The sequence below is a fragment of the Bos mutus genome, chromosome 4, assembly GCF_027580195.1.
Source record: "Bos mutus isolate GX-2022 chromosome 4, NWIPB_WYAK_1.1, whole genome shotgun sequence".
Lineage (NCBI taxonomy): Eukaryota > Metazoa > Chordata > Mammalia > Artiodactyla > Bovidae > Bos > Bos mutus.
Window position 1 is genome coordinate 54,143,683 of NC_091620.1, and position 26,702 is coordinate 54,170,384.

The 26,702-nt window shown below is 39.1% G+C and overlaps 1 protein-coding gene across 2 annotated transcripts in view; it reads left to right on the plus strand.

Moving 5' to 3' along the window:
* ITPRID1 (ITPR interacting domain containing 1) overlaps nt 1-26,702 on the plus strand; it is a 136,654-nt gene that overhangs the window by 6,644 nt on the left and 103,308 nt on the right. For both annotated transcript variants that reach the window (XM_070369501.1, XM_005889132.2), the window contains exons 2-3: nt 12,398-12,443; nt 25,806-25,966. In XM_070369501.1, the coding sequence (XP_070225602.1) occupies nt 25,807-25,966 (160 nt within the window). In that variant the 5' untranslated portion in view covers nt 12,398-12,443; nt 25,806. The remainder of the gene's footprint in view (nt 1-12,397; nt 12,444-25,805; nt 25,967-26,702) is intronic.

Sequence of the window (26,702 nt, forward strand, 5' to 3'; positions counted from 1 at the left end):
CAGTGGCTCAATGGTAAAGCATCCACCTGCAATGCAAGAGATGCAGGTTCAATCCCTGGGTCGGGAAGATCCCTTGGAGGAAGAAATGGCAACCCACTCCAGTATTATTGCCTGGAAAATCCCATGGACAGAGGAGTCCAGTGGGCTACAGTCTGTGGGGGTCACAAAGAGTCGGACACAACTGAGAACGCACACGACCAACAACAACCAACTGGAGAATTTGTACCTTTATCGTCACATAATGCCAAATTTAATCCCTGCTAATCTTCCTTTTCTAAAGTCAGCTTTGTTTGTAATGAATGTAACTAATCCAGTTTTCTTTTGATTATTATGGTGTATCTTTCTCCATCCCTTTTACTTTTAATCTATTTGAGTGTTTGTATTTAAAAAGGATTTTTAATAAACATCAAATTTGGAGTTTTTTTAACCTTTTTTTTAACCCACTCTGACAATCTCTGTCTTTTAATTACTGTATTTCAAGCAATCACATTTAAAGTGATTATTGATATAGTTGGAATAATGTCTCCATGTTATGCCTACTGTGTTTGCAATCATTTTCTATTGTATTTGTGATTTGTTTCTTTTTCCTCCTCTGTTTTTTTTTTTTGTTTGTTTTGGTTTTACTGTCAACTTCTATGACTCTATTCTCTTTTCTCTCTTAGCATGCCCTGAATACTTATTTGAAAACGTACTGCGTGGTTTCCGTAGAGTTTCTACTACTCATTTTTAACTAATCTAAATTAAATGTATTCTTCATTTTTGTTATAACATTTTTTATTTCTAGACTTTCCTTTATATTTTTCTTAGTTTCCCTTTCTCTGCTTATATTAACCATCTTTTCTTGCATGGTGTATACTTTTTCCATTAAACCTTTAACATACTAATCTTAGTTAAGTTACATTTCTCATCTGATAATGCTAACATCTGTGTCATAGTTGAGTTTGGATCTGATCATTGTTTTACCTCTTTATACAGTGTTTTTTCTTGCTTTTAAATTTTTGTTGTTGAAAGTCTCACATGTTGAATCAGGTAATAAGAACTGTAGCAAATGGCCTTTATTATAAGAATTTATGCTAATCTGACCAGAGATTGGTCTATATTAAATGTCAGCCATGGCTATGGATGCCAGAGGCTTTCAAATTCCTCTAGTGTCCTGGTTTTTATCTCCCATCTTAACTTTGGTTTTCCCCAAGTACTCCTCAGAAAGAGAGAGAAAGAGAAGAGAAGGAAAAAGAGATTATAGATCTTTCAGCTGTAATCCAGTACTATTATATCAGAACTCTGCTGGTGTGTGAGTAGAATGTGGGAAAGGGAATGCATTCTGCAATCTTTTGATTAGATCTCAGTGTTTTAGTGGGCCTCTAAAACACTGAGGCTGAGACTCAGTGGTTGGGGTTGAGACTTTCACAAATGTTTCTCCAGTTATATAGCTTCTTCCCTCCTGCCCTATTGTCATACCTGGAAGAAGCATTCCCGATGTATTTCCTTGAAGTACTGACCCCAATGGACCATGCTTTTTCTTAAATGAGACAAGAAATCTAAAGTGGTCTGTAATAGGAGGAATGTTCTTCCACAACTGGGGTAAGGTTCTTGCAAAACATTTTCTCTTGGAAAACAGACCTTTGTTATGGAGAAGGATCTGGTCATATTAATATTTCACAATGATTACTCTTGCCCTATGTCTCCTAGAGCCATGAGAGTCTCTTTCTTACATCTTCATTGTGAGGACCTATTGGGTTTCCTGAAAGTAAAGCTCACAAAAATGGGAGAGATTCTCTGGACTTCATTCTTGAAAGATCTTAGATGCTGCCCAAGTGTGCTATATTCACTCTGTTCATGGTGTGGAATAGTAGAGCTTTTTACTTACTAACTCTATGTGGTTTTCTGATGTAAATGGTAGCTGTAATTGCGTTGATTCTTCTTGAATCACTGAGGATCCATTTGGATTAAAACGGCTTGGAGCCATTAGCATAGGCAATACTGAGTAGTTTCTCGGTTAGCAGATCCATGAAAGGGAAATGACAATGGACAGTCTAGGAAGTACACGTTGGTAATATAGTACCTATTCAGTAATGCCAAAATTGTTAAGTACCCACGACAGTGTATAGAGAAGATGATATTAGGTATTTTGTTTCCTAATCAAGGAGCTTCCCATGTGGTGCTAATAGTAAAGAGCCCATCTGCCAATGCAAGAGACATAAGAGATGCAGGTTTGATCCCTGGGTCGGGAAGATCCCCTGGAGGAGGGGAAGGCAGCCCACTCCAGTATTCTTGCCTGGAGAATTCCACACACAGAGAAGCCTGGCAGGCCCCAGTACATAAGATCGCCTAGAGGTGGACACGACTGAAGCAACTTCACATGAACACACTTCCAATCAAAAGTGTGGTAGATAAAGGGGAAAAGTCAGTGCCCACTTCCTCTACTACTGTCAAGGAATCTTGTTCAGTTTATCAGACATTTACTGAGTAGTTATTTCCTATGAACAAAGTAACTGGGAATACTTTCCAGCTGCCTGGACTGTTCTAGATAACGTACCCTGAATATCATTCATTTGCATTCTGAGAACATTTTGTACCTCAATTACAGCAATGAGCAGTTCACAATATATGCTACAGTTTTGAGTCATGGCTAGTGGTCCCATTTCAGGATTAAAGATTAGAGAACTGCCTCCTTTTTGTTACTTTTCTATATGGTCAGATTTAACATAATCATTGTTAAAAAGCAATTTCAGTTCCTTATTGACTTTTAGCTACTCTGTAGAGTGTGTAATCTAAGACATAAGAATGTATATTTTCCCCCATGGGGATCAGTAAAGAGAGGTAGTAAAGAAAGTTTTTTGTTGCCAGTAATAATGCAGCCCATAAACTTTTAAAATATATCTTGAATTGCTCTGCTTCTAAAAAACTTTATTCACCTAGCCTCTGTTATCTTGGTTATTTTACATGGTATTATAATTTTTGTTTATGACTCTATTTCCATCCTAAAAAAGAGTCCCTTAATTCAAGGAGAATATCTCATTTTTGTATCTATAGTACCTAGAAGAATGCCAGCCCAGAAATCCTGTGCAATAAATACTCATTGAGATGAAATTAAAATGAGTAAGATTCTAGTTCAATTTGAAATTCAGCCTCGATTTCATGATTGAGCTCTAGACCTATGTATCCAAATTGCCTGCACAGTTATTACTATTAGAATCATCATTATAAATACAGGCTCAATGCATCTAATGACAATGTATTCAGTTTATAGGCCATTTTTAAGGCATTATTGCTGTGAACCCTACAACATTTCTGTAAGGGGAGCATCTGTAAAATAAGTATCTACTTTTTACTGATGAGAATATTCAGATTCAGAAATTAAGACCTGCCCAATGTCTCATAGGTAGTAAATACAGGAGCCAGAGCTGAGCTAAGCACCTGTGACTCCTAAGCACCTGTGTCCTAAGCAATTTATGTCTTTATGTCTTTCCTTTGTCCTACAGAGTTTTTTCAGTCTAATGCTCTTGAAATTTGGGACTGAACAGTTCTTTGTAATGGAGGGAGTGCTCTGTGTATTACAACATGCACAACACTATCCTTGGCCTCTGCCCATGAAACAGTATCCTTCATCCCACTGTGACAACCACAGATGTCTTCAGACATTGTCAAAGGTCCCCTCAGGGGCAAAATCAGTTCCATTTGAGAATCAGAGGTCTAATAGCAGGCACATGATGGTAGGTGTTCCGTGACAAGCACAAGCAAAACAAAAATAATATAGGGGAGTCCCATTCCAGGCAGAGGCAGCATTTGATTTGGATCTTTACTGTAGAAAGACTGAATTGAGTAGGGTTTGTTGTGATAAGAATGAATACCAATATTTGTGCACATGCTTGATGCAACAAATCTAACTCAAAGGGTTAAATTACAGTATAAGCATAATTAGAGATCTCAATACGTAAAATGCCATCTTAATGTCCATCTACTGGAAATTAAGAGTTATTTGGAACATGGAGCTATTTGGGGTCAGTTAATCTCATGATATGCATTTAGCATCTCAATTTATCATATTATCTACTAAAGATTATAGGAAAGAATTACCTCTCATTTATTTTTGTAGCTTATTAACCTATAAATCATCCTAATCATCATTTAATTGAAGGGTACATGGAGCTTGTATTTTCTAGTACGTTTCTGGCTCATTGGGAATATTCCAAAAATATTGAGCCTGAGTGTCTTTGCATCAATGTAAAAGGAAGGAAAGCCTACCTTTAGCTCTCATTTGTGTTTAGCTAGGGCTCTTGGACCTGCTGAGAAACTCTCGCAACACACATGATAACCAGTTCTCTGACTTAGCTTGCTGGACACAGAATAACTGGGCTAAATCTACTTCCCCTTTATTTAAAATAATTGGAAAACCAAGAAAGATTCTGACAACTCTGAAAAATAATATGCTCTCTTTTTCTGAACTAACCATTTGGAAAGTATATAAGAGCAACTTTTATTTGAGTTCTTAGAATGTTATATATAATTGTTAATCATATGGATTTGGAAGTCAGATAGGTCTAACTTTGCCTGACTCCTGGGTCTATCCATTACGACTTATGTGACTGGGGACAAGTTGTTTAATATCTGTGAACCTCAGTTTACTCATCTATGAAGTAGAAATAATAATAACTTACACCAAGTAAGAAAATGTACAACCTTTAGTGTGGGATTTGGCACAAGTCAATAATAAAGGAGAGCTATCATTATCATCATCTTATTTTTGTCAACATGGTTATGTACAGAATTCCTATATGGGAAGGACTCAGCTGAAATGAGAGTGGGTATATCTTTGAACTTGTGCTGACATAATCCTTTTTACAGGATCAGAAACACTCAATTAGTCTTAGTAAAGAATGTGGGTCTGATGAAATTCTAGGGAGGCTGAAGCTCTATCTCCCTATCAGGCTGTGTCTCTGAGGTTTTTAATGATCAGAGACATTATCACTTATCACTAACATGTTCTCTGTAAGAGACATTTTCACAGGATATAAGTGGAAAAAGTAAAAGTGGGAACATTCCCAAAGAGCTGGAAACATACTAGAAAACACAAGCTCTGCATACAGTTCAACAATCAATATATCTTTTAATGTTTAGTAATAGAGGGTGAGTATTTGTGAGTAGAAGAGCAATGTCAAGAAGCACCAATTAGGAAAAAAGATGCACTAACCAGAAACAATGATTCTGAAATGCTGCCCTTTGGGACTCACTACATCACAGTTGCTTTGGAGAACTTAAAAAGGCAGATTTTCTCATCCCATCCCAGACCTACTGACTAAAATCTCTGGCACTAGAGACTTCCATGCACATTCAGGTTTGAGAACCCTTGAATCAAAAGTCTCAAATCTCTGTCATGTCTCCCTTTAATATTCAATAGTTCAAACCCATTAGACGTTTCAGCAATACAACTGACTCTAATCTAGACTTATCAAGCCACCTGATGATTATAATTGGGCTTCTCATGTAGATCGAAGGTTTCAGTTCTCCAGAGCTTACACTTCTGGTGTTGACACTCTTGATTCTTCCCTTCAACTTGCTCTGCTTCTCGGTTTGGACCTCCTCTCACTCTGCACTCCTTCCTGTAGTGAACTCACCTGTCACTTTGGCTTCAATTAGAAGCTATTTTGTGACTGAAGACGCATGTGAACCCAGACTTCATTACTGAACACTAGACTCATGTAGTTCAAACTGCATACTGATACTTTTCTTTGGTGTTTCCACAGGAACCCCAAACTACATTTGCAAAACAAAACACACTAGATCCACTTATAAACGTATACCTCCTTCTGTAATCCCTGGTCACTACATGAAATGATACTGACCAGTTGACCAAGTTGGAAATCTGAGAAAAATCTTTGACCACTGTCTTTCCTCACTTTGTAGATCAGTTAATAAGACCTGCTGATTTTTTTTTTCTCCCACGTGGTTCTAAAGTAACTCATGTCTTTATCTCTAACTCTGGGCCACAGCTGTGGTCATTAATATTCTCACCTGGTCCCCAGCCTCATGTCTTCAGTCATGTTCCTTCCACTCATTCCATTCTCCATATTAAAACAGGAGGAACTTTTTATAATATAAATCTGATCGTGTCACTTCTCCACTACTCTCAGAATTAAGTGCAAACCTCTTCAGTTCAGTCACTCAGTCGTGTCCGATTCTTTGTGACCCCATGAATCGCAGCACGCCAAGCCTCCCTGTCCATCACCAACTCCCGGAGTTCACTCAGACTCACATCCATCGAGTCATTGATGCCATCCAGCCATCTCATCCTCTGTCATCCCCTTTTCCTCCTGACCCCAATCCCTCCCAGCATCAGAGTCTTTTCCAATGAGTCAACTCTTCACATTAGGTGGCCAAAGTACTGGAGTTTCAGCTTTAGCATCAGTCCTTCCAATGAACACCCAGGACTGATCTCCTTTAGGATGGACTGGTTGGATCTCCTTGCAGTTCAAGGGACTCTCAAGAGACTTCTCCAACACCACAGTTCAAAAGCATCAATTCTTCGGCACTCAGCTTTCTTCACAGTCCAACTCTCACATCCATACGTGACCACAGGAAAAACCATAGCCTTGACTAGACAGACCTTTGTAGGCAAAGTAATGTCTCTGCTTTTCAGTATGCTATCTAGGTTGGTCATAACTTTTCTTCCAAGGAGTAAGCGTCTTTTAATTTCATGGCTGCAATCACCATCTGCAGTGATTTTGGAGCCCCAAAAAATAAAGTCTGACACTGTTTCCACTGTTTCCCCATCTATTTCCCATGAACTGATGGGACCAGATGCCATGATCTTCAAGAGTGCAAAATCCTTGATGATTTGGTTACTCCTTTCCTCATCCATATCACTTGACATTGACTCTATATGTTATTCAGTTGTTGTTGTTGTTCAGTCACTAAGTTATGTCCAATTCTTTATGACCCCATGGACTGCAGTAGCCATACTTGCTGCTGCTGCTGCTAAGTCGCTTCAGTCATGTCCAACTCTGTGCAACCCCACAGATGGCAGCCCACCAGGCTCCGCCATCCCTGGAATTCTCCAGGCAAGAACACTTAGACTTTTGCAATTCTTCAATGATACTATTTTCTCTCTTGCCCCCAGACCGTTGCATATGCTGTTCCCTTTCCCTGGATCACCCTCTATCTCCCCTCCCAATGCAGAGTATAGGGGCTTGCATTTATTTTCTGACACCCTTAAGAGGACTACTCCAGACAAATGGGACTATAAATAAACTCATTTAGTTGGAAAGACATTAAACCTGTATCTCTTCTTTTAGCCTATTTTCCCAGGATGACATATCAATGGTAGAAGAATTTAAGTAAGAAATTCCTGACACATTCATTCTAGTGTCTAATATACCAAAAAATCATTTTGTGATATTGTCAAATGACGTGGTTTTCTGGGTCTCACTTCCCCTATCCCTGCCATTGTGTTACAGGATTTCCAAAGAGATCAAAATTATGAGAATGATATATTTATTGAAAATACACAAAATTCATGACATTAACTTTGTCAATCTCATTTTTTACCCTACCCTCATCTCCCTACTAATTGGAACATCCCCTTTAGCTTATTTCCTTTCTGCTTCACCTCTTTTACTGACTTGTATTCTCCCCTAGAATCAAGCTTAGACCCTATATTTTCCAGGATGGTTTTTTCCAAACCATCAATGATGAGCTGAGGGTTCTAACTATGAAATCCCATAGAGCCCTATACTTTTACCCCTCTAAACTTAGTAACTCAATTGTCATTTTGATTTACTTTATTGCCTACTTCCTTAGACAGTGAGCTAATTCAGCTTTAACTATTTCTTTATTACTAAGGAAGATATTATTCTGCATGCTGGGAAACAGAACTGGAAGGAAAGTGTTCATTTGGAAAGCTGTTCTTAGAGTAGCAGTGCACTGGCTATCAATTTCCCACTGTTTCACATATTTTAATATAGTCTATGATATCTTCTCTTGTGTTGTTGGAAGAGGGTGTTTGCTATGACCAGTACATTCTCTTGGCAAAACTCTATTAGCCTTTGCCCTGCTTCATTCTGTACTCCAAGGCCATATTTGCCTGTTACTCCAGTTGTTTCTTGACTTCCTACTTTTGCATTCCAGTCCCCTATAATGAAAAGGACATCTTTTGGGGATGTTAGTTCTAAAAGGTCTTGTAGGTCTTCATAGAACCATTCAACTTCAGCTTTTTCAGCATTCCTGGTTGGGGCATAGGCTTGAATTACCATGATATTGAATGGTTTGCCTTGGAAACGAACAGAGATCATTCTGTCGTTTTTGAGATTGCATCCAAGTACTACATTTCAGACTCTTTTGTTGACCATGATGGCTACTCCATTTCTTCTAAGGGATTCCTGCCCACAGTAGTAGATACAATGGTCATCTGAGTTAAACTGACCCATTCCAGTCCATTTTAGTTTGCTGATTCCTAGAATGTCAACGTTCACTCTTGCTATCTCCTGTTTGACCACTTACAAATTGCAAAGAAATAGAGGAAAACAACAAAATGGAAAGACTAGAGATCTCTTCAGGAAATTAGAGATACCAAAGGAACATTTTATGCAAAGATGGGCTTGATAAGGACAGAAATGGTATGGACCTAAAAGAAGCAAAGGATATTAAGAAGAGTTGGCAAGAATACACAGGAGAACTGTACAAAAAAGAGCTTCACGACCAAGATAATCATGATGGTGTGATCACTCACCTAGAGCCAGACATCCTGGAATGTGAAGTCAAGTGGGCCTTAGAAAGTATCACTATGAACAAAGCTAGTGGAGGTGATGGAATTCCAGTTGAGCTATTCCAAATCCTGAAAGCTGATGCTGTGAAAGTGCTACACTCAATATGCCAGCAAATTTGGAAAACTCAGCAGTGGCCACAGGACTGGAAAAGGTCAGCTTTCATTCCAATCCCAAAGAAAAGCAATGCCAAAGAGTGCTCAAACTACCGCACAATTGCACTCATCTCACACGCTAGTAAAGTAATGCTCAAAATTCTCCAAGCTGGGCTTCAGCAATATGTGAACCGTGAACTTCCAGATGTTCAGGCTGGTTTTAGAAAAGGCAGAGGAACCAGAGATCAAATTGCCAACATTCGCTGGATCATTGAAAAAGCAAGAGAGTTCCAGAAAAACATCTATTTCTGCTTTATTGACTATGCCAAAGCCTTTGACTGTGTGGATCACAATAAACTGTGGAAAATTCTGAAAGAGATGGGAATACCAGACCACCTGACCTGCCTCTTGAGAAACCTGTATGCAGGTCAGGAAGCAACAGTTAGAACTGGACATGAAACAATAGACTGGTTCCAAATAGGAAAAGGAGTACGTCAAGGCTGTATATTGTCACCCTGCTTATTTAACTTATATGCAGAGTACATCATGAGAAATGCTGGCCTGGAAGAAGCACAAGCTGGAATCAAGATTGCCAGGAGAAATATCAGTCACCTCAGATATGCAGATGACACCACCCTTATGGCAGAAAGTGAAGAGGAACTCAAAAGCCTCTTGATGAAAGTGAAAGAGGAGAGTGAAAAAGTTGGCTTAAAGCTCAACAATCAGAAAACTAAGATCATGGCATCTGGTCCCATTACTTCATGGGAAATAGATGAGGAAACAGTGGAAACAGAGTCAGACTTTATTTTTTTGGGCTCCAAAATCACTGCAGATGGTGATTGCAGCCATGAAATTAAAAGATGCTTACTCCTTGGAAGGAAAGTTACGACCAACCTAGATAGCATATTCAAAAGCAGAGACATTACTTTGCCAACAAAGGTCGGTCTAGTCAAGGCTATGGTTTTTCCAGTGGTCATGTATGGGTGTGAGAGTTGGACTGTGAAGAAAGCTGAGCACCGAAGAATTGATGCTTTTGAACTGTGGTGTTGGAGAAGACTTGAGAGTCCCTTGGACTGCAAGGAGATCCAACCAGTCCATCCTAAAGGAGATCAGTCCTGGGTGTTCATTGGAAGGACTGATGCTAAAGCTGAAACTCCAATACTTTGGCCACTTCATGTGAAGAGTTGACTCATTGGAAAAGACCCTGATGCTGGGAGGGATTAGGGGTAGGAGGAGAAGGGGACAACAGAGGATGAGATGGCTGGATGGCATCACCAACTCGATGGACATGAGTTTGAGTGAACTCCGGGAGTTGGTGATGGACAGGGAGCCCTGGCGTGCTACGATCATGGGGTCACAAAGAGTCGGACACGACTGAGCAACTGAACTGAACTGAACTGAAATGATGATATCTTATTTAAATATCAATAACCTCCGATATGCAGATGACACCACCCTTATGACAGAAAGAGAAGAGGAACTAAAGAGCCTCTTGATGAAAGTGAAAGAGGAGAGTGAAAAAGCTGGCTTAAAACTCAACATTCAAAAAATTAAGATCATGGCATCCAGTCCCATCACTTCATGACAAATAGATGGGGAAATATTGGAAACAGTGACATACTTCATTTTCTTGGGTTCCAAAATTCATGCAGAAGACGCTTTAAAAAATTCAGTGATGCACACATAATTTTTCTGAATTAACTGTGCCTCTGAAAAGGAATTGATTTTCCCAGGACCATTTTAGTAGCAGCTTGGTTAAGATCCAGTCCTAGCCTCCTAATTTATAATGCAGATTTCAACGCATTGTGTACGGCAACCTCCCAATAAGTTATCTACATAAACAATATATATATAGCTAATGGCTAACTAAAATATGAGTAATTGATGGTTTCTTGGGATGCAATTACATGTCTACTTTTATTTAAAAATCATTTATATTAAAATGAGAACTTAAAATATGGACTTCATTTTCCAAGTGTAGTTCTGGATATGATAGTTCAGTTACAGTATGCCTTGCGAGTTAGCCTTTGTCAAAGACTAAGTTTCTGGTCTTCTTAGGGTTAAATGGGTTGTGGATGCCCACAGGAGGAAAAGGAGGCTGTGGTGGTATCTCAGGTCTCTAGAGACTCCTGGGCTTATGAGAGTAAAGATCTCAGATGCTGGTGGTGGAGAGGTGAGAGAACCTGAAGAGACAAGGGTTTCTCCTAGGGTAGGTTTCAGACCAGTTTATAGGGCTGTTCAGATTCTACTCATTGACACTAGGAGCTCTGCAGAGGAGCCTCACTAGCTGTCATAGAGAGAGAGGGAAGACTCGATGAGGCCCTGTCACCTTACTCCCCTTGAAGGTAACCTCAGCACTTTCCTTTAACATATTGGGGCTCCTGTTTGTTTGAAATTAAATGTAATTATAAATGCACATGGTCTTTTCCATCACTTAAAACTCTGCTAATGCAGCTTTTCAAAATGAAGAAAATTTGCTGGCAGGCATGACTCAAGGATAGAATCATTTTTAGGGAATGCTTTTAGCATTATGTCCTTCATAAGAATGCATGCTGAATGTGACTGTGAAATTTAAGTTTTTAAAATGAGGCTAGTAATGTGCTTATTTACCTTTCAATAATGAAATTGTCTGATCTTTCAACTAAAGTACTTCATAGATACTGAAATACCATGGAGGATAAGACTGTTAGCCCTTAGAATTTGGTCCTCTTCCTTATGGGTTTGGGAGTATGTGTATATATTTATGTTCTGTTTACTCTGAAAATTTCCAGTAGAAGTTCTTGAGAATTGAACCTCTCCACCCAGAATATCAAGTTCCCCTGTCCTCATTTCCAATGATGGTTTGCAATGCAAATCATCAGGTTGTTAACACTCAGTACCATAACCATGGTAACCAAATGAAGACAAGTTTGCTTTACTTCCTCAGTGAAGTGCTTTCCAGTCCTATATTCAGACTTGATGTCACTGCCAGCAGGTCAGAGGGTATTAAAGGGACAGCAAGAGGATTCATAGAAATAAAAACGCAGCAGGAACCATTGTATCTATTCCCCACACACTCTTTTGAGTCCAGGACATCTTACTAATAACTTCTTCTTTTCCTCACTAGTACTTTTTTGCTGCTTTCTTTCCTTAGAGGGGAGACTAAAGAGAATCACTATATATCTTTATCCCTACCTTGATCATGGATCTTGGCAACTAGACTGTCCTGGCTTTCTATGACTACTTTTAAATAGGCACAAATATAAACCTAGCTCACAGTCCTGTGGTCACAAAGACTATTTAGTGTTAGAAGCTGTGATGCTCAAGGAGCCAGGAAAGCATCCAAAACCTCTCCAAACACTTTTTGAGAATGACTACAGCAAGTTAACTCCAAGGGCCACTTCTCTGCTGAGACTCCTTTCTTCTGGTATAGTAACTTTCATAATTTATTTGTTTCCAGCCTGTGGGGGAGGGGATATTAGTTCTCTGTTCTCATTTTCTCTCAGTAGGAATTAAAGGGCAGCTGTGGCATGTTCTGAAACTTTTTTTTTTTTTTACCTGCAGCTGTGTGACTGGGTAATTCCTGGGAAGAAAGACTATTAGCAATAAGGTAAGCAATCTAATTGCCATGGTTTCTGGCCTGGATGATTTCTGCATCCCTGTGACTTCCTGGGTGACTGCCATTAACACACAAAGGTCTAAAACACAGGGGATGGGAATGCTCTAGGCTCAAAATTGTTACCTTATTCTCCTGTATCATGAATATTGTTTCAAGCAATGTTCATAAGATGAGATACAGAAATTCTATTTCCTTCCTTTGGTATCTGTTGTCTGCATCTTGGATCTCTTGATTCTTTTTTTCCTTACTATCTGAAGGAAATTTAATACATTAGGATAAAGCCAAAAGCCTTTGGCTTTTATCTAATCCGTGAATTTAGTGAATATGAAAACTGAGCCTAATGTGCTCTGGCCATGTGACCTTTTTTGGTATGGGTGGAAACTGCTGTAGAAGTGAAAACTTCTTTTGCAAGAGTAGAGAAAGTTGATTCAGGGATAGGCTTGCCAGACACCCTGTAACGCTTGAATTTTAAATAAATAGCAATTTGTTTTGGTGTGAATATGTCCTAAATAATGCAGGATCCATTCTTATGCTAAACGTTATTTATTTTTAATCTGAAATTTAAATGTAACAAAACACCTTATATAATTAGTTGCTAAGCCAGACTATTTGATTTAGGGATGAAAACTGAAGACTTAAAAGGACAAGAAAAAAGTATTCATTTTTCTTACCACAAACCTTTTGCTCTAAAGTTTCGTTGAAAGATCACCTAATTATCATTTTCTTGCTATATATACTATATTAGGAAATGATTTACTATTGGGATTCAAACCTTAATAGGAAGAAGGAATAGTCAAAAATAATCATAATGAGGCAGGTATTCTCACTATAATGAATTCTATCTGAGAATCTAATTTGGTAATTCATTCTCCTTTTAGTTTTCATTTTTCTTGAATATTAGTAAGATTTATGACCTTTATGGAGAAGGCAATGGCACCCCACTCCAGTACTCTTGCCTAGAAAATCCCATGAATGGAGGAACCTGGTAGGCTGCAGTCCATGGGGTTGCTAAGAGTCGGACACGACTGAGCGACTTCACTTTCACTTTTCACTTTCATGCATTGGACAAGGAAATGGCAACCCACTCCAGTGTTCTTGCCTGGAGAATCCCAGGGACGGCAGAGCCTGGTGGGCTGCCATCTATGGGGTCGCACAGAGTCGGACACGACTGAAGTGACTTAGCAGCAGCAGCAGCAACAGCATGACTTTTATGTTTTTAGTCATTCATAGATTTTCTGTTTCTGAACTGCCTGATTATTATACTGCTTCTATTTCCATGTATATATGTTTTGATTTCTAATTGCATGCCATACGTTAATGTTATGAAAACTTTTAATGTCACATATACTGCAAGTATTTTTACATTTTGTAAACATTTTGACATGTCTACTATGTTTGATAGAGTAAACTTTAGATTTTTATCTGGTCAAATCCATCATGATTTCCCTTCATTGCCTTTGGTGTCATTTCTCTCTAGACTTTTACCACCGTAAGATTAGGAGAATGTTCACCAATAATTTATTCTAGGACTCTTTTTATTTCAGTTTTCAAATTAAATCCTTAATGCTATTGAAATTTATTTTGATGACTTGTTTAGGACTGTATTTTTCTTTTATTCATTGCTTTTTAGTTAATATTTAATTTAGAAACAATTGTATATTGACATACAATTGTAGAAAATAATACAAAGCCTTCCTGCCTTAATGCAGAATCTTTTTAACAATGAATACATAACTTATTTCTGCATGTACACATTTTATCCAGGAAGATTTTGTCTTCCAAACATAGTCAATGGGTACAAAGTTGTAATATCATGATCATTTCTTAAGTCCATTTATAATGAATAGGATCTACTCCCTTTGCTACATTCCCTGAGATTCTATGGTTATGATCACGGTGGAAAAGCAAGAATGACGATGATCTCTCTGATATCAGAAGAGTAAAGAATACTGCTAGAATTTGCCTCAGTAAATAGTCTGGAAGGAAAGGGAATTTAGACATAGGAGCTGGGTTAAATCTTGATGTCTTCATTACCAGCTCATTTATGTAATTAAGATCTTTACCATCATGATAGTTTTCTAATGAAATATGAAATATGCAGTATGATGCAACTTTTATTGTATAACAATGTATTTTTAAATTTGAGATGTATGCACCTGAGGATCTTATAGCAAACTGTGGGACTTGTCATTTTGCAAAGGTATTAAGAAAGGCAGGGCTTCCCTGGTGGCTCAGTGGTTAAGTATCCACGGCCAATGCAGGAGACATGGGTTTAATCCCTGGTCCAGGAAGATCCCACATACCACGGAGCAACTAAGCCCATGTGCCACAACTATTGCACCTGTGTCAATAGCCCACAACTACAGAGCTCATGCTCCACAACTGCTGAAGCCCACATGCCCAAGAGCCCAAACTCTACAACAAGAAAAGCTACCACAATAAGTCTGTGCACAGCAACTGGAGAGTAGCCTCCACTCACCACAGCTAGAGAAAAGCCCATGCAGCATTGAAGACAAATCACAGCCAGGAATAGATAAAATTATACACATATAAAAAAGGTAGATGGAAGGAAAGTGTGATAGAGCCCAACTAAAACTACTCTTCAGAGAAATAAACATCTGCATTGGTCAGAGATCTCCAGAGAAATGAAATAGAAGATAGAGAGACAGAGAGATAGACAGACAGACAGATACAGACATAGATACATGTAGAGACAGAAATATCTATATCTGCATCTATCTATCTATCTACCAAGACATTTGTTATAAGGAATTGGCTCACACAATAACGGAACCCAAGAAGTTCCATGATCTGTTGTCTGCCAGTTGGAGATCCAGGAAAACTGGTGGTGAGGTTCCAACCAGAGTCAGAAGCTTGTGCTGTAAGAGTGCCAATGGTGTCGATCCCAGCTCCAGAGCAGGAGTAGACTCGTGTCCCAACTCAATCAGTCGGGCAGAGAGAAGGAATTTTTCCTTTACCTTTTCTATTCAGGCCCTCCGCAGATTGACTGATACTCATCCACAGTGGGGAGAACAATCTGCATTTCTCAGTCTACTGAGTCCAACGCTAATAGTCTCTTTTGGAAACACCCTCACGGACACACCTAAAATAATAATTAGCTGGATATTTGGGTATCTTGTGGCCCAGTGAAGACAACACATAAAATTAATCATCACAGCAACAGATAAGACAACACAAGATTTCAGTAAGTTAACATTGAAGAACATCTGTTTAATTGTTGCAAAGGCACAAGGTAATTGCCCTTTGGTAAAATTTATGCTATTATTGTTTACATGTATTTTAAACCACTTGTCTGGAATGCTTGCCTACCCATTATCCCATCTTCAAGAGCCAGAATTCATATTTTCGCTTCAAAGAAGCCTTTTCTTATGCCCCTAAATGAACATCTTCCTCTTTTAATTTTTGTGAACAGCTGTATTGTACTTCTTTTAAAATGCATTTTCTGCTTCATGATATTTAGTTAATAAATACTATTTCTTATACTATAAGCTCCTCAAAATTTCTTTGTACACAGTGGGTAGTATAATATTAAATTGAATTAGTGGATGTCATCATTGAATTTAACTTACAGTTCATTTATATCGTGTGCTTCCATGAGCGACTACTAGTGTATATACCTTGCCTGAAATGATGGAGACTATAGAGATGAAGAAGGCAGTGGAGACCGAGAAGGCAGTGGCACCCACTCCAGTACTCTTCCCTAAAAATCCCATGGATGGAGGAGCCAGGTAGGCTGCAGTCAATGGGGTCGTGAAGAGTCAGACACGACTGAGCGACTTCACTCTCACTTTTCACTTTCATGCATTGGAGAAGGAAATGGCAACCCACTCCAGTGTTCTTGCCTGGAGAATCATAGGGATAGGGGAACCTGGTGGGCTGCCGTCTATGGGGTCGCACAGAGTCGGACATGACTGAAGTGACTTAGCAACAAAGATGAGCAAGTCACAATTCCCATGATTTTGAGCAAAGACAGAGCCCAGGGTCAGAAATATTAATTCGTTCAATAAGTGGTTATTGCTTATCACCTATTATGCATGCTCTAGACTAAGTATCATGGATACGAAAATGAGTACGTCATGGTCTTTGTTTCCCAGAAGTCCATTTATCTGAGTGGGAAAGGCAGAAATGTACATAAACTGCTTAAAAGGAGTATGAAGAGTGCTAAAGTTGGTGTGAGCTTCAGAAGCAGGCTGGATTGGGAGTGGAGAGCGATATGAGAAAAAGCTCTACACAATAAGTTCTGCTTGAGCTCAGTGAGATGGTATCCATTAAAGAGAAGGGGCAGAAATGTAGAAGGATTTGCACCCAGAGGGACCGGAGACAAGGACACATTTGAGAACAGCAAGTAATTCTGTGCAACCAGAATATAACGCACATGAAGGAACCTAGATTGCAATGTTGTTGGGATGGAAGACCCAAGGTAGAGCACAGATGCCCTACATCCTTTCATTCTCCTTCCCTAGGATGAAGCAAAGAAAATGTTGAGAAGACAAGAATAGAAATGATGACAAAAGAGGGAATCACTGAGAAATAAAGAGCTCTTTGAAGTTGAAAGGGGATTGGCACAGACAGAGCTAGCTGTAGGTGAATGATTTGATCCAACTTTACCAGCCTCAAAGTCATTTCAGGTTTCTGGGAAGCTGTGTATATGATTCTTGAAACAATAATCTTTTAATTATTTTCCCCAACAAAAGAGGAAAACTCCAAGTCCAAGAGAACTGACTTTGGGTTCCAACTTGGGCACAACTGCCTTGTCTTTAAATCCAGCTTGCTCCTAAATGGCAGGAGTGAACACCCTTCACATATTTCATGGTGGGAGGAAACCACCCACAGAACAAGTCATCCACAGACTGCTTGTTCCTCCCAACAGAGTGTTGACAGAACACTCTATTCCCCAGGCTCTGCCTCTACTTCACTGAATCATTTGAAATCTTTACAAGTGTTTGTGGGACTTTAATACTTGGATAGGGAGGAAGAGCAGAAGGGCATTCCTGGCTTGGGTTTGTTGTTTGAGTTTTTGAGTGGTCTTCCAAACTTATGAGTAATAGGAACAATGTTTTATTCTTCTCACTTTTATAGTTTTGATGAATATAGCTTTAAAATATTTTTAAAATGTGAGCTCCACTGGTCAAATATCAGTCTATGCGGAGGCTAGAAACTGAGTAATCAACTTAGGAAATTATCTCATCTCATCCAATTCTCTCATATTATGCAAGAACAAACTAGTTTCCAAGAAAACTTGAAACTACATGTCCAATATCATACACAAATTAACTATCTGTGGATTAATTATAATTTTTATTTTCCTGGTGATGAATTAATATCTTTCATCTGCTTGTTAGCTGTTGGAACGCTCATAAGAGAACATTAAAAAAGGTATCTACTCATAGTTTTGGCCAAAATGGCAGAAAGGGGCATCAAATGATGACAGAAAATTCTGCTTCAAAATGGTTGTTATATGTTTGTATGTGTGTATGTGTGTGTATGTTGAAGTAGGAAATGGCAACTCACTCCAGTATTCTTGCCTGGAAAACCCCTGGACGGAGGAGCCTGGTGGGCTACCGTCCATAGGGTCACAAAAGAGTCAGACACGACTATCATGCATGCACATGTACATATGTGTGTGCATGAATATACATATTAAACTTTATCGCTTTTAAAATTCAGATCCATAATGCACTATTGTCTGATTATGTATGCCTATTTCTGGTAAGTTGTTTAACTGTTAAACCATTCTTAATGCTTTCATAACCAGATTTTCTTTGATATTGTCAGTGCCTTGTTGGCAGTCATTCATTCAACAAACATACATTGCGTATCTTTTTCACATAATTTTGATTTGAGAGATAAGATCTCTGTCCTGAAGAAAAACTCAGGGTGGTTAAACTGATGTGTAAGCAGACTTATAAAACAATGTAAAAGCTTTAACAGTATTTACACTATGGAATTAACAAGTAGCTATCAAGGCTACACTCATATAGGGAGAGCATATAGATGGAGAGGATAAGAGGTAGCTGAGGACTGAGGTAAATCCCACTCAAAATGTAGAGGCTGGAAAGGAGAAAACCAGCAAAAGAGTTTGAAAAAAGCTTTGAGTAAGATAGGTAATCCGGGAAATTGTGGTTCAAAAAAACAAAAGAAAAGATTGCTTCCATTAAGAGGAAGTGAAGTGAAGTCAGTCAGTAGTGTCCAACTCTTTGTGACCCTATGGACTGTAGCCTACCAGGCTCCTCAGTCCATGGGATTTTCCAGGTAAGAGTACTGGCGTGGGTTGCCATTTCCTTCTCCAGGGGATCTTCCCGACCCAGGGATTGAATCTGGGTCTCCCGCATTATAGGCAGATGCTTTACCATCTGAGCTACCAGGGAAGCCCAATTAAGCCCAATTAAGAGGAAGGGGTCCACCCCACTCCAATACTCTTGCCTGGAAAATCCCATGGATGGAGGAGCCTGGTAGGCTGCAGTCCATGGGGTCGCAAAGAGTCGGACACGACTGAGTGACTTCACTTTGACTTTTCAGTTTCATGCATTGGAGAAGGAAATGGCAACCCACTCCAGTATTCTTGCCTGGAGAGTTCCAGGGATGGGGGAGCCTGGTGGGCTTCCGTCTACGGGGTCGCACAGAGTCGGACACGACTGAAGCGACTTAGCAGCATCAGCAGCAGCAAGAAGAAGGGGTCAACTATAACAAGTGCTGCTGAAAATTCCAAAAGGATAAGAACCGATAGTTGACCATTATTAAGCTGATTTGAGTGCATTATAAAGAGAATGGGAGGTGTGGATGGGGATCATTCCCTATGCTCCAAGCAAAACTACAAGTTTTGTTTCACATCAGGTTGATAGCAGTGAAAGTGGTTGGTCTGATATATAAGGACTCCTTTGCCTGTCTGTCTGCTCTCTTAATTTTAGTGGCTTGATGTGAGATGTGAAAGGAACAGAGAAATTAAGGAAGACTCACAAGTTCCTGGCCTGAGCAACTACTTGAATAGTGGTACCATTTACTGAGATGAACACTGTAATAGAGGCAGATATGTGGGAGGGTCATGTAGAAGTCAAAGAAAGAATGAAGAATTCAGTGTGGTACATAATAAGTTAAAGATGCCTATAAGTTTGAGTGGCGATTTGTGTGGTGATGTCAAGTAACTGGGATACCCTATTCTGCATCTCAAGAATCTTATTCCGAACCTATGGACCTGAAATCTGCACTGGGGACTCAATACCAGTTTTCCCTGGTAGCTCAGTGGTAAAGAATATGCCTGCCAATGCAGAAGACTCAGTTTTGATCCCTGAGTCAGGAAGATCTCATGAAGTTAAAAAATGACAACACACTCCAGTATGCTTGCCTGGCAAGTTACCTACCAAGGGGTCACAGAAGAGTGAGAGGACCTAGCGACTAAACAACAACAACAGTGATCAGAACACCAGGGATCTGAAAAGAGAGAAGGATCTCTCCAGCACAAAAGACAACATAATTCAGAATGAGAATTCACTTTGGGTAAGTCAGAATAGGCAAGACCTAGGTTCCAAGTGGTCCTGGGGACACTGGGTTAACCTAGGGGAGTCAGCAGAGGCCAATGCCATAACTTCTACCCTGTCAGTCCACTGGACTATTTGAGCCTGCCACTTAATCTGTGGGGCTTCCTGGGTGGCTCGGCAGTAAAGAATCTGCCTGCAATGCAAAATGCACAGATTCCATCCCTGGATAGGGAACACCCCCTGGAGGAGGAAATGGCAACCTACTCCAGTATTCTTGCCGGGGAAATCCCATGGACAGAGGAGCCTGGCAGATTACAGTCCATAGCGTCTCAAAGCGCTGGACACGACTGAAGCAAATAAGCGCATCATGCTTTATCTGTGTCCTTTTCCAAGAGACTGCCCTGGGGGGTCAAGCCAGTGGATGAAGCCAAAGCAAGGTCATTCAAGCATCAGAGAATACATTTCCAGAAGCAGATTTGTTTACTAACTGGGAAGGCATCCACTAAAACAGAGGGAACAAAAGAATTTTTCTTTACAAACCAGTCCCTGACCTCTGCTTTTAGCAAGAGTTCCCACTTTCCTTGGCAAGCTTTTTCCTATTCTAAGGCCAAGTACAATTGAGCTGGCAGGGAGCATATCCTCACTGGCTGTGCAAGGCTGGTGTCTGAGGTCACACATGTCATCGTCGAAAGGAAACTGGGGGACGTATGTATAAAGCAGCAGCTTGATCTAAAGTTTTGATGATTTTTACAGTATCAGGTTTGAAAAAGTAGTCAATAGGTGAAAATTCCACTTTATAGGACAGAAGCAGCAATTTGAGGTCAGATCTGCTTACCACCTCCTGGTCCCACTACAAAGCAAAATCTTTTTGCTATACAGAAACTGACTTTCCGCTAGGTTAATTAAGGAGCAAGACTACTTGGGGAATCTTACTCTTTTGTCATATATTATTCTTTTCTTCAAATCCTGATCCTTTACTGAGTCTGATATTTCATGAATGTTGTTGAGCATGATTTTGGGGGTTTCCTCCTTGTGAGATTTTGCAGTGTCAAAGTTGATGCTTTTTTTTATAATTCACACATACAAAATGCAATTGCCAGAGAGAACTTTTTTACTCAAAAGTTAAATAACTACCATTAAATGTAGTTTCTAAATTTTATTTTGTCATATTATGGGTTCTAGTGTATGAAATAATTCTATAGTTTAGAAATATAATCACCTCTGTATTCTGTCTTATGTTATCACTGAAATTTTTATAAACCTTTATTTGCTCCCAGAAGACATTTCTAAAATTAACTTTCCAAAATTAGCTGGCTAAAGGCCCACCATTAATATAGATATTAACTGTCCACCCTCTGCTTTTATTTTTAATTAATTGAGATTTCTTTTTTTTTAATTGAGATTTCTTAATAATTGCTTTTTAAACATAAAGTTAGCAGTCATCCCAAATAATAATTTGCTGTAATTTATTATTGCAACAATAATTGTATATTTATACAAGTGAGCAACAGAATTTTAGTATATAAAGCATGTAAGAAAACTCTTATTTCCAATTGCTTATAGAATGCTCACCTGTAATTAAATAAAAATATTCAAATGTTTATAATAATCTGAACAACTTGACTTGTTAAAACACTGATTAGGAACGATTGTCTCCGTGTCATATTATCAGTGATTGTGCAGAAGTTTAGGAGTTTAAGACATGATGCTTGAAGTAGGTATTTGACTATTCAGTCATTTCTTTAAACCTGAAGAATAAACTAACACAATTGCAGATAGATGCTTGGAAAGAATTTAGTCAAGTTTAATGGTTTTGTACTCTAGTTTTGTTACTTTAACTTTTTTAATGTTTTGTTTTGTATTAGGGTATAGCCAATTAGTAATGTTGTGATAATTTCAGGTGAACAGCGCAGGGGTTCAGCCATACATATACGTGTATCCATTCTCCCCTAAACTCCCTCCTTTCAGGCTGCCACATAACGTTGAGCAGAGGTCCATATGCTATACAGTAGATCTCTGTTGGTTATCCATTTTAAATATAGCAGTGTGTACATGTCCATCCCAAACTCCCTAACTATCCCTTTCCCCATCCTTCCTCATCCCCAGCAACCATAAGTTCATCCTCTAAGTCTATGAATCTTTTTCTGTTTTGTAAGGAATATAATATGTTTCATTTATTTTTTGATTCCACATATAAAGAATGTCATGCTATGTTTCTCCTTCTCTATCTGACTGTCTTCACTCAGTATGACACAGAGTGAAAGTCCATTCATGTTGCTGCTAATGACATTGTTTCATTCTTTTTAAGGGCTGAGTAATAGTCCATTGTATACACATACCATATCTTCTTTATCCATTCCTCTGTCAATGGACATTTTGGCTGCTTTTATGCCTTGGCTATTGTAAACAGTGCTGCAATGAACATTAGGGTGCAAATTTACTTTTGGATCATGTTTTTTTACAGACATATGCCCAGGAGTGGGATTACAGGGTCATATCGTAGCTTTATTTTTAGTTTATTAAGGAACTTCCATACTGTTCTTCATAGTGGCTGTACCAATTTACATTCCCATCAAAAAGTGTAAAAGGATTCCCTTCTCTTCACACCCTCTCTAGCATTTATTGTTTGTGGAATTTTTTTTATGATAGCCATTCTGGCTGGTGTGAGGCTATATCTCATTGTAGTTTTGATTTGCATTTCTCTAATAATTGACAATGCCAAACGTCTTTTCATGTGCCCATTCACCATCTGTATGTCTTATTTGGAGAAATGTCTATTTAGATGTTCTGCCCACTTTTTTGAGTGGGTTGTTTGTTTTGATGCTGTTACAAACAGCGTCATGAGCTGTTTGTAAATTTTGGAGACTAATCCCTTATCAGTCAGGGCTTCCCAGGCAGCGTTAGTGGTAAAGAACCTGCCTGCAAATGCAGGAGACATAAGCAACACGGGTCCTATCCCTGGGCGGGCAAGATCCCCTGGAGAAGGCAATGGCAACCCATTCCAGTATTCTTGCCTGGAGAATCCCATGGACAGGAGCCTGGCAGGCTACAGTCCATAGAGTCACAAAGAGTCGGACACGACTGAAGCGACTTAGCAGAGCACAGCGCAACACCCTTATTGGTCACATCATTTGCGAGTATTTTCTCCAAACCTGTGGGCTGTGTTTTTGTTTCGTTTATCGTTTCCTTTGCTGTGCAAAAGCTTTTGAGTTTAAGTAGGTCCTATTTGTTTATTTTTGTTTTTATTTCCATTATTCTGGGACACAGATTGAAAAAGATACTGCTGTGATTTATGTCAGAAAGTGTTCTACCTATGTTTTTATCCAAGAGTTCTATAGTCTCCAGTCTCACATTTAGGGCTTTACTCCATTTTGAGCTTATTTTTGTGTATGGAGTTAAAGAATGATCTAATTGCATGTTTTTTACATGTAGCTGTGCAGTTTTCCCAGCACCATTTGTGGAAGAGACCGTCTTTCCAACAGTGTGTAGTCTTGCCTGCTTTGTCATATATTAATTGACCAGAGGTGCATGGGCTTATTTCTGGGTGTTCTATCTTGTTCCCTTAATCTATGTTTCTATTTTTGTGCCAGAACTATACTGTTTTGATGACAGTAAGTTTATAGAAAAGTCTGAAGTCAGGGAGCCTGATTCCTCCAGTTCTGTTTTTCTTTCTTGAGATTGTGTTGGCTATTCAGGGTCTTTTGTGTCTCTCTACAAATTTTGAGATTTTTTTTTTTTTTTGGTTCTAGTTCTGTGAAAAATGCCATTGGTAATTTGATAGGGATTGCATTGAATCTGTAGATTGCCTTGGGTAGGATAGTCATTTTGACAATATTGATTCTTCTAATCCACAAACATGGTATATCTTTCCATCTGTTTATGTCTTCATTGATTTCTTTCATCAGCGTCTTATAGTTCTCAGAGTACAAGTCTTTTGCCACCTTAGGTAGGTTTATTCTTAGGTATTTTATTCTTTTTGAGGTAATGGTAAATGGGATTATTCTTGAATTTCACTTTCTGATCTTTTGTTGTTAGGATATAGAAATACAACAGGTTTCTGTGTATTAATTTTATAACTTGCAACTTTACCAAATTCATTGATGAGTTCTAGCAGTTTTCTGGTAGCATTTTTAGGATCTTCCATATGTGATATCTTATAATCTACAAACAGTGACAGTTTAACTTCTTCTTTTCCAATTTGGATTCCTTTTACTTCTTTTTCTTCTCTGATTGCTGCACTTGCTATTTTAATTTTGTACATATTTATTTAGCACCTACTATCTGCTGATAATTCAAATACTGACAACCAGCTAGTAAAAGAGGCCCTTATTCTCAATGTGCTAATAGTCTGGGGATTTTAAACAATTTACACAACTGCCCTAGGCTTCTGTCTCCTTTCTTACGATAGGAGATATTAATAAAGGTCACAATGATGTTAATAAAAGCCAAATGAAATGATGGGGGCAGACTATGTTTCTTATATCATGTGCATAATATATTTATTAATATCCCAATTGTCTCAACCATCCTTTAGGGCAGATAAGCATGAATCTGCATGCTCAGTTGTGTCTGACTCTTTGCAGCCCTATGGACTGTAGCCCACCAGGCTCCTCTGTCCATGGGATTCTGTATAGAACAGTCTTTTGGACTCTGTGGGAGAGGGAGAGGGTGGGATGATTTGGGAGAATGGCATTGAAACGTGTATAATATCATATATGAAATGAATTGCCAGTCCAGGTTCGATGCAGGATACTGGTTGCTTGGGGCTGGTGCACTGAGACAACCCAGAAGGATGATGGTACAGGGAGGGAGGAGGGAGGGGGTTCAGGATGGGGAACACATGTATACCTGTGGCAGATTCATGTTGATGTATGGCAAAACCAATACAATATTGTAAAGTAATTAACCTCCAATTAAAATAAATAAATTTATACTTAAAAAACAAAACAAAAGAATAATGGAGTGGGTTGCCATGCCCTCCTCCAGAGGATCTTCATGACCTAGGGATTGAACCTGTGTCTCCTGCATTGTAGGCAGATTCTTAACCACTTCAGCCATCAGGGAAGCCTCATACACAGTTTAATAGGTATGGGAGCATGTTTGGAGTACAGAACCTGGGTTTGAATCCTGTTTGTTGTGTGACTTTGGGTATGCAATTTAACCCCACTGCTCTTAAATTTACTACAAAATTGTGACAATTAGATTACTTCTTTCATTGACAATTAAATTAAATAACAGATTATAGAATTCAGCATAGAATCTAGCACATAATAAATATTCTGCTGAGGTTAAAGGTTATTAAAATTCAGTACAATTTACCCCCAATTAAAAATAAGGGAATGCAGAGAAATTATACAATTTGTACAAGGCCACACAATAAGTTGCAGAGATGAGATTCAGCCAGGTTGATCTATTGCCAACACCCTCCTCATTTTTTACATTTTGGGTCTCTAAACATATCATTATAGATGTAACTATTGGGCAGATTTGTAGGATACTTATTATGTTAATCAATGCTTTTAAATTTTCTCCTTGATTGGGGGCACTCTCCAGTCCAGTTTCTTTGCTTCTCATCCACTTTCAAGACCACTAGATTGAATCTTCCAGAGTGTGGATGTGGCCGGATAAAGGGTGAGGCCGTTACTCTCTGGCCTCCAGCTGTGTCTCCATTGAAAAAGAAACAGTTCTTGCACTGAGGCAGGGAACTTGCTTGGATATGAGCCAGGCTCCCAGAAATTGTGAAGCTGGATCCATTCATTGGATTGTGAGCCCTCTGGTCCTCTCCGTCTTACTGAACCAAGCCTGGAAGCTGAACTCATTGTGTCTCATTTGTTTGTGTGTGTGTGTTTTTAATTAGCATGAATTACTCTCTTATGATGGAGGAGAAGTCACAACGAGGCCAGGAAAAGAGCAGAAGAGACATCCTGAAGTCCACCAAGCGGGCATGGGCTCCCCTGGATGAGCAGCTGCCCCCTGGCTCTGAGGAGGAAGGCCACAGTCTCACCAACCCCCTGCTGGGTGAGAACAGGCCATCAGGGTTATTTGAAACCAACCTATTATGAGTGGTGAGGGATGTGGAGCTTTGGGCTGGGGGCAAATGATTTTGGAACAAGGACTTGACTGTTAAGATGCCAGTGTTGCTGGTATGATAACCAAAAACTTATGAAATAGGCACATCTGACTTCACCTACAGACACTTAAAATACAAACCTTCTTAATAGAAACAGACCAACTAAAGAATGAACTCGGCTCCCTTTCCACTCCAATGTCCCCTCATTCTAAGTCCCCTAGGACCCCAAAACTGTGGAGCTCATGCCAGAGATATGAGACTTCTTGCAGGACATCAAACATCTTATTGAAAGGCTCTTATTTGCAGAGCCTTGCACAGGGTGTTGCTACTAATTTTAATCATTTAAAGAGTAGTAAATAAGGAAACTTTTGTCCTTTCACTATGATTTCTTATTTGCTTGTTCATGATGTTACTGTTTGATGGCTTTTCTTCCTTGCCACCACCAATTTATTCTATCCCTTCACAGTAACTCAGTTGAAGACTAAGCATCTCCCATGTCACCTTGGCCTTTTTGGTTCACCAGACACCTTGTGAGGGAGTAATTCATGTATCTTACTGCTTCTTAGGATAAAGTCAGAGAAAATAAGCCCAGAGTAACCTGTAACCAACTGGAAAGGAAACAAATGTTTACAGGAAAAACTGCCTTTATAGCCTTTCCTTTTTGCCTCTTGACTCGTTGGTTGA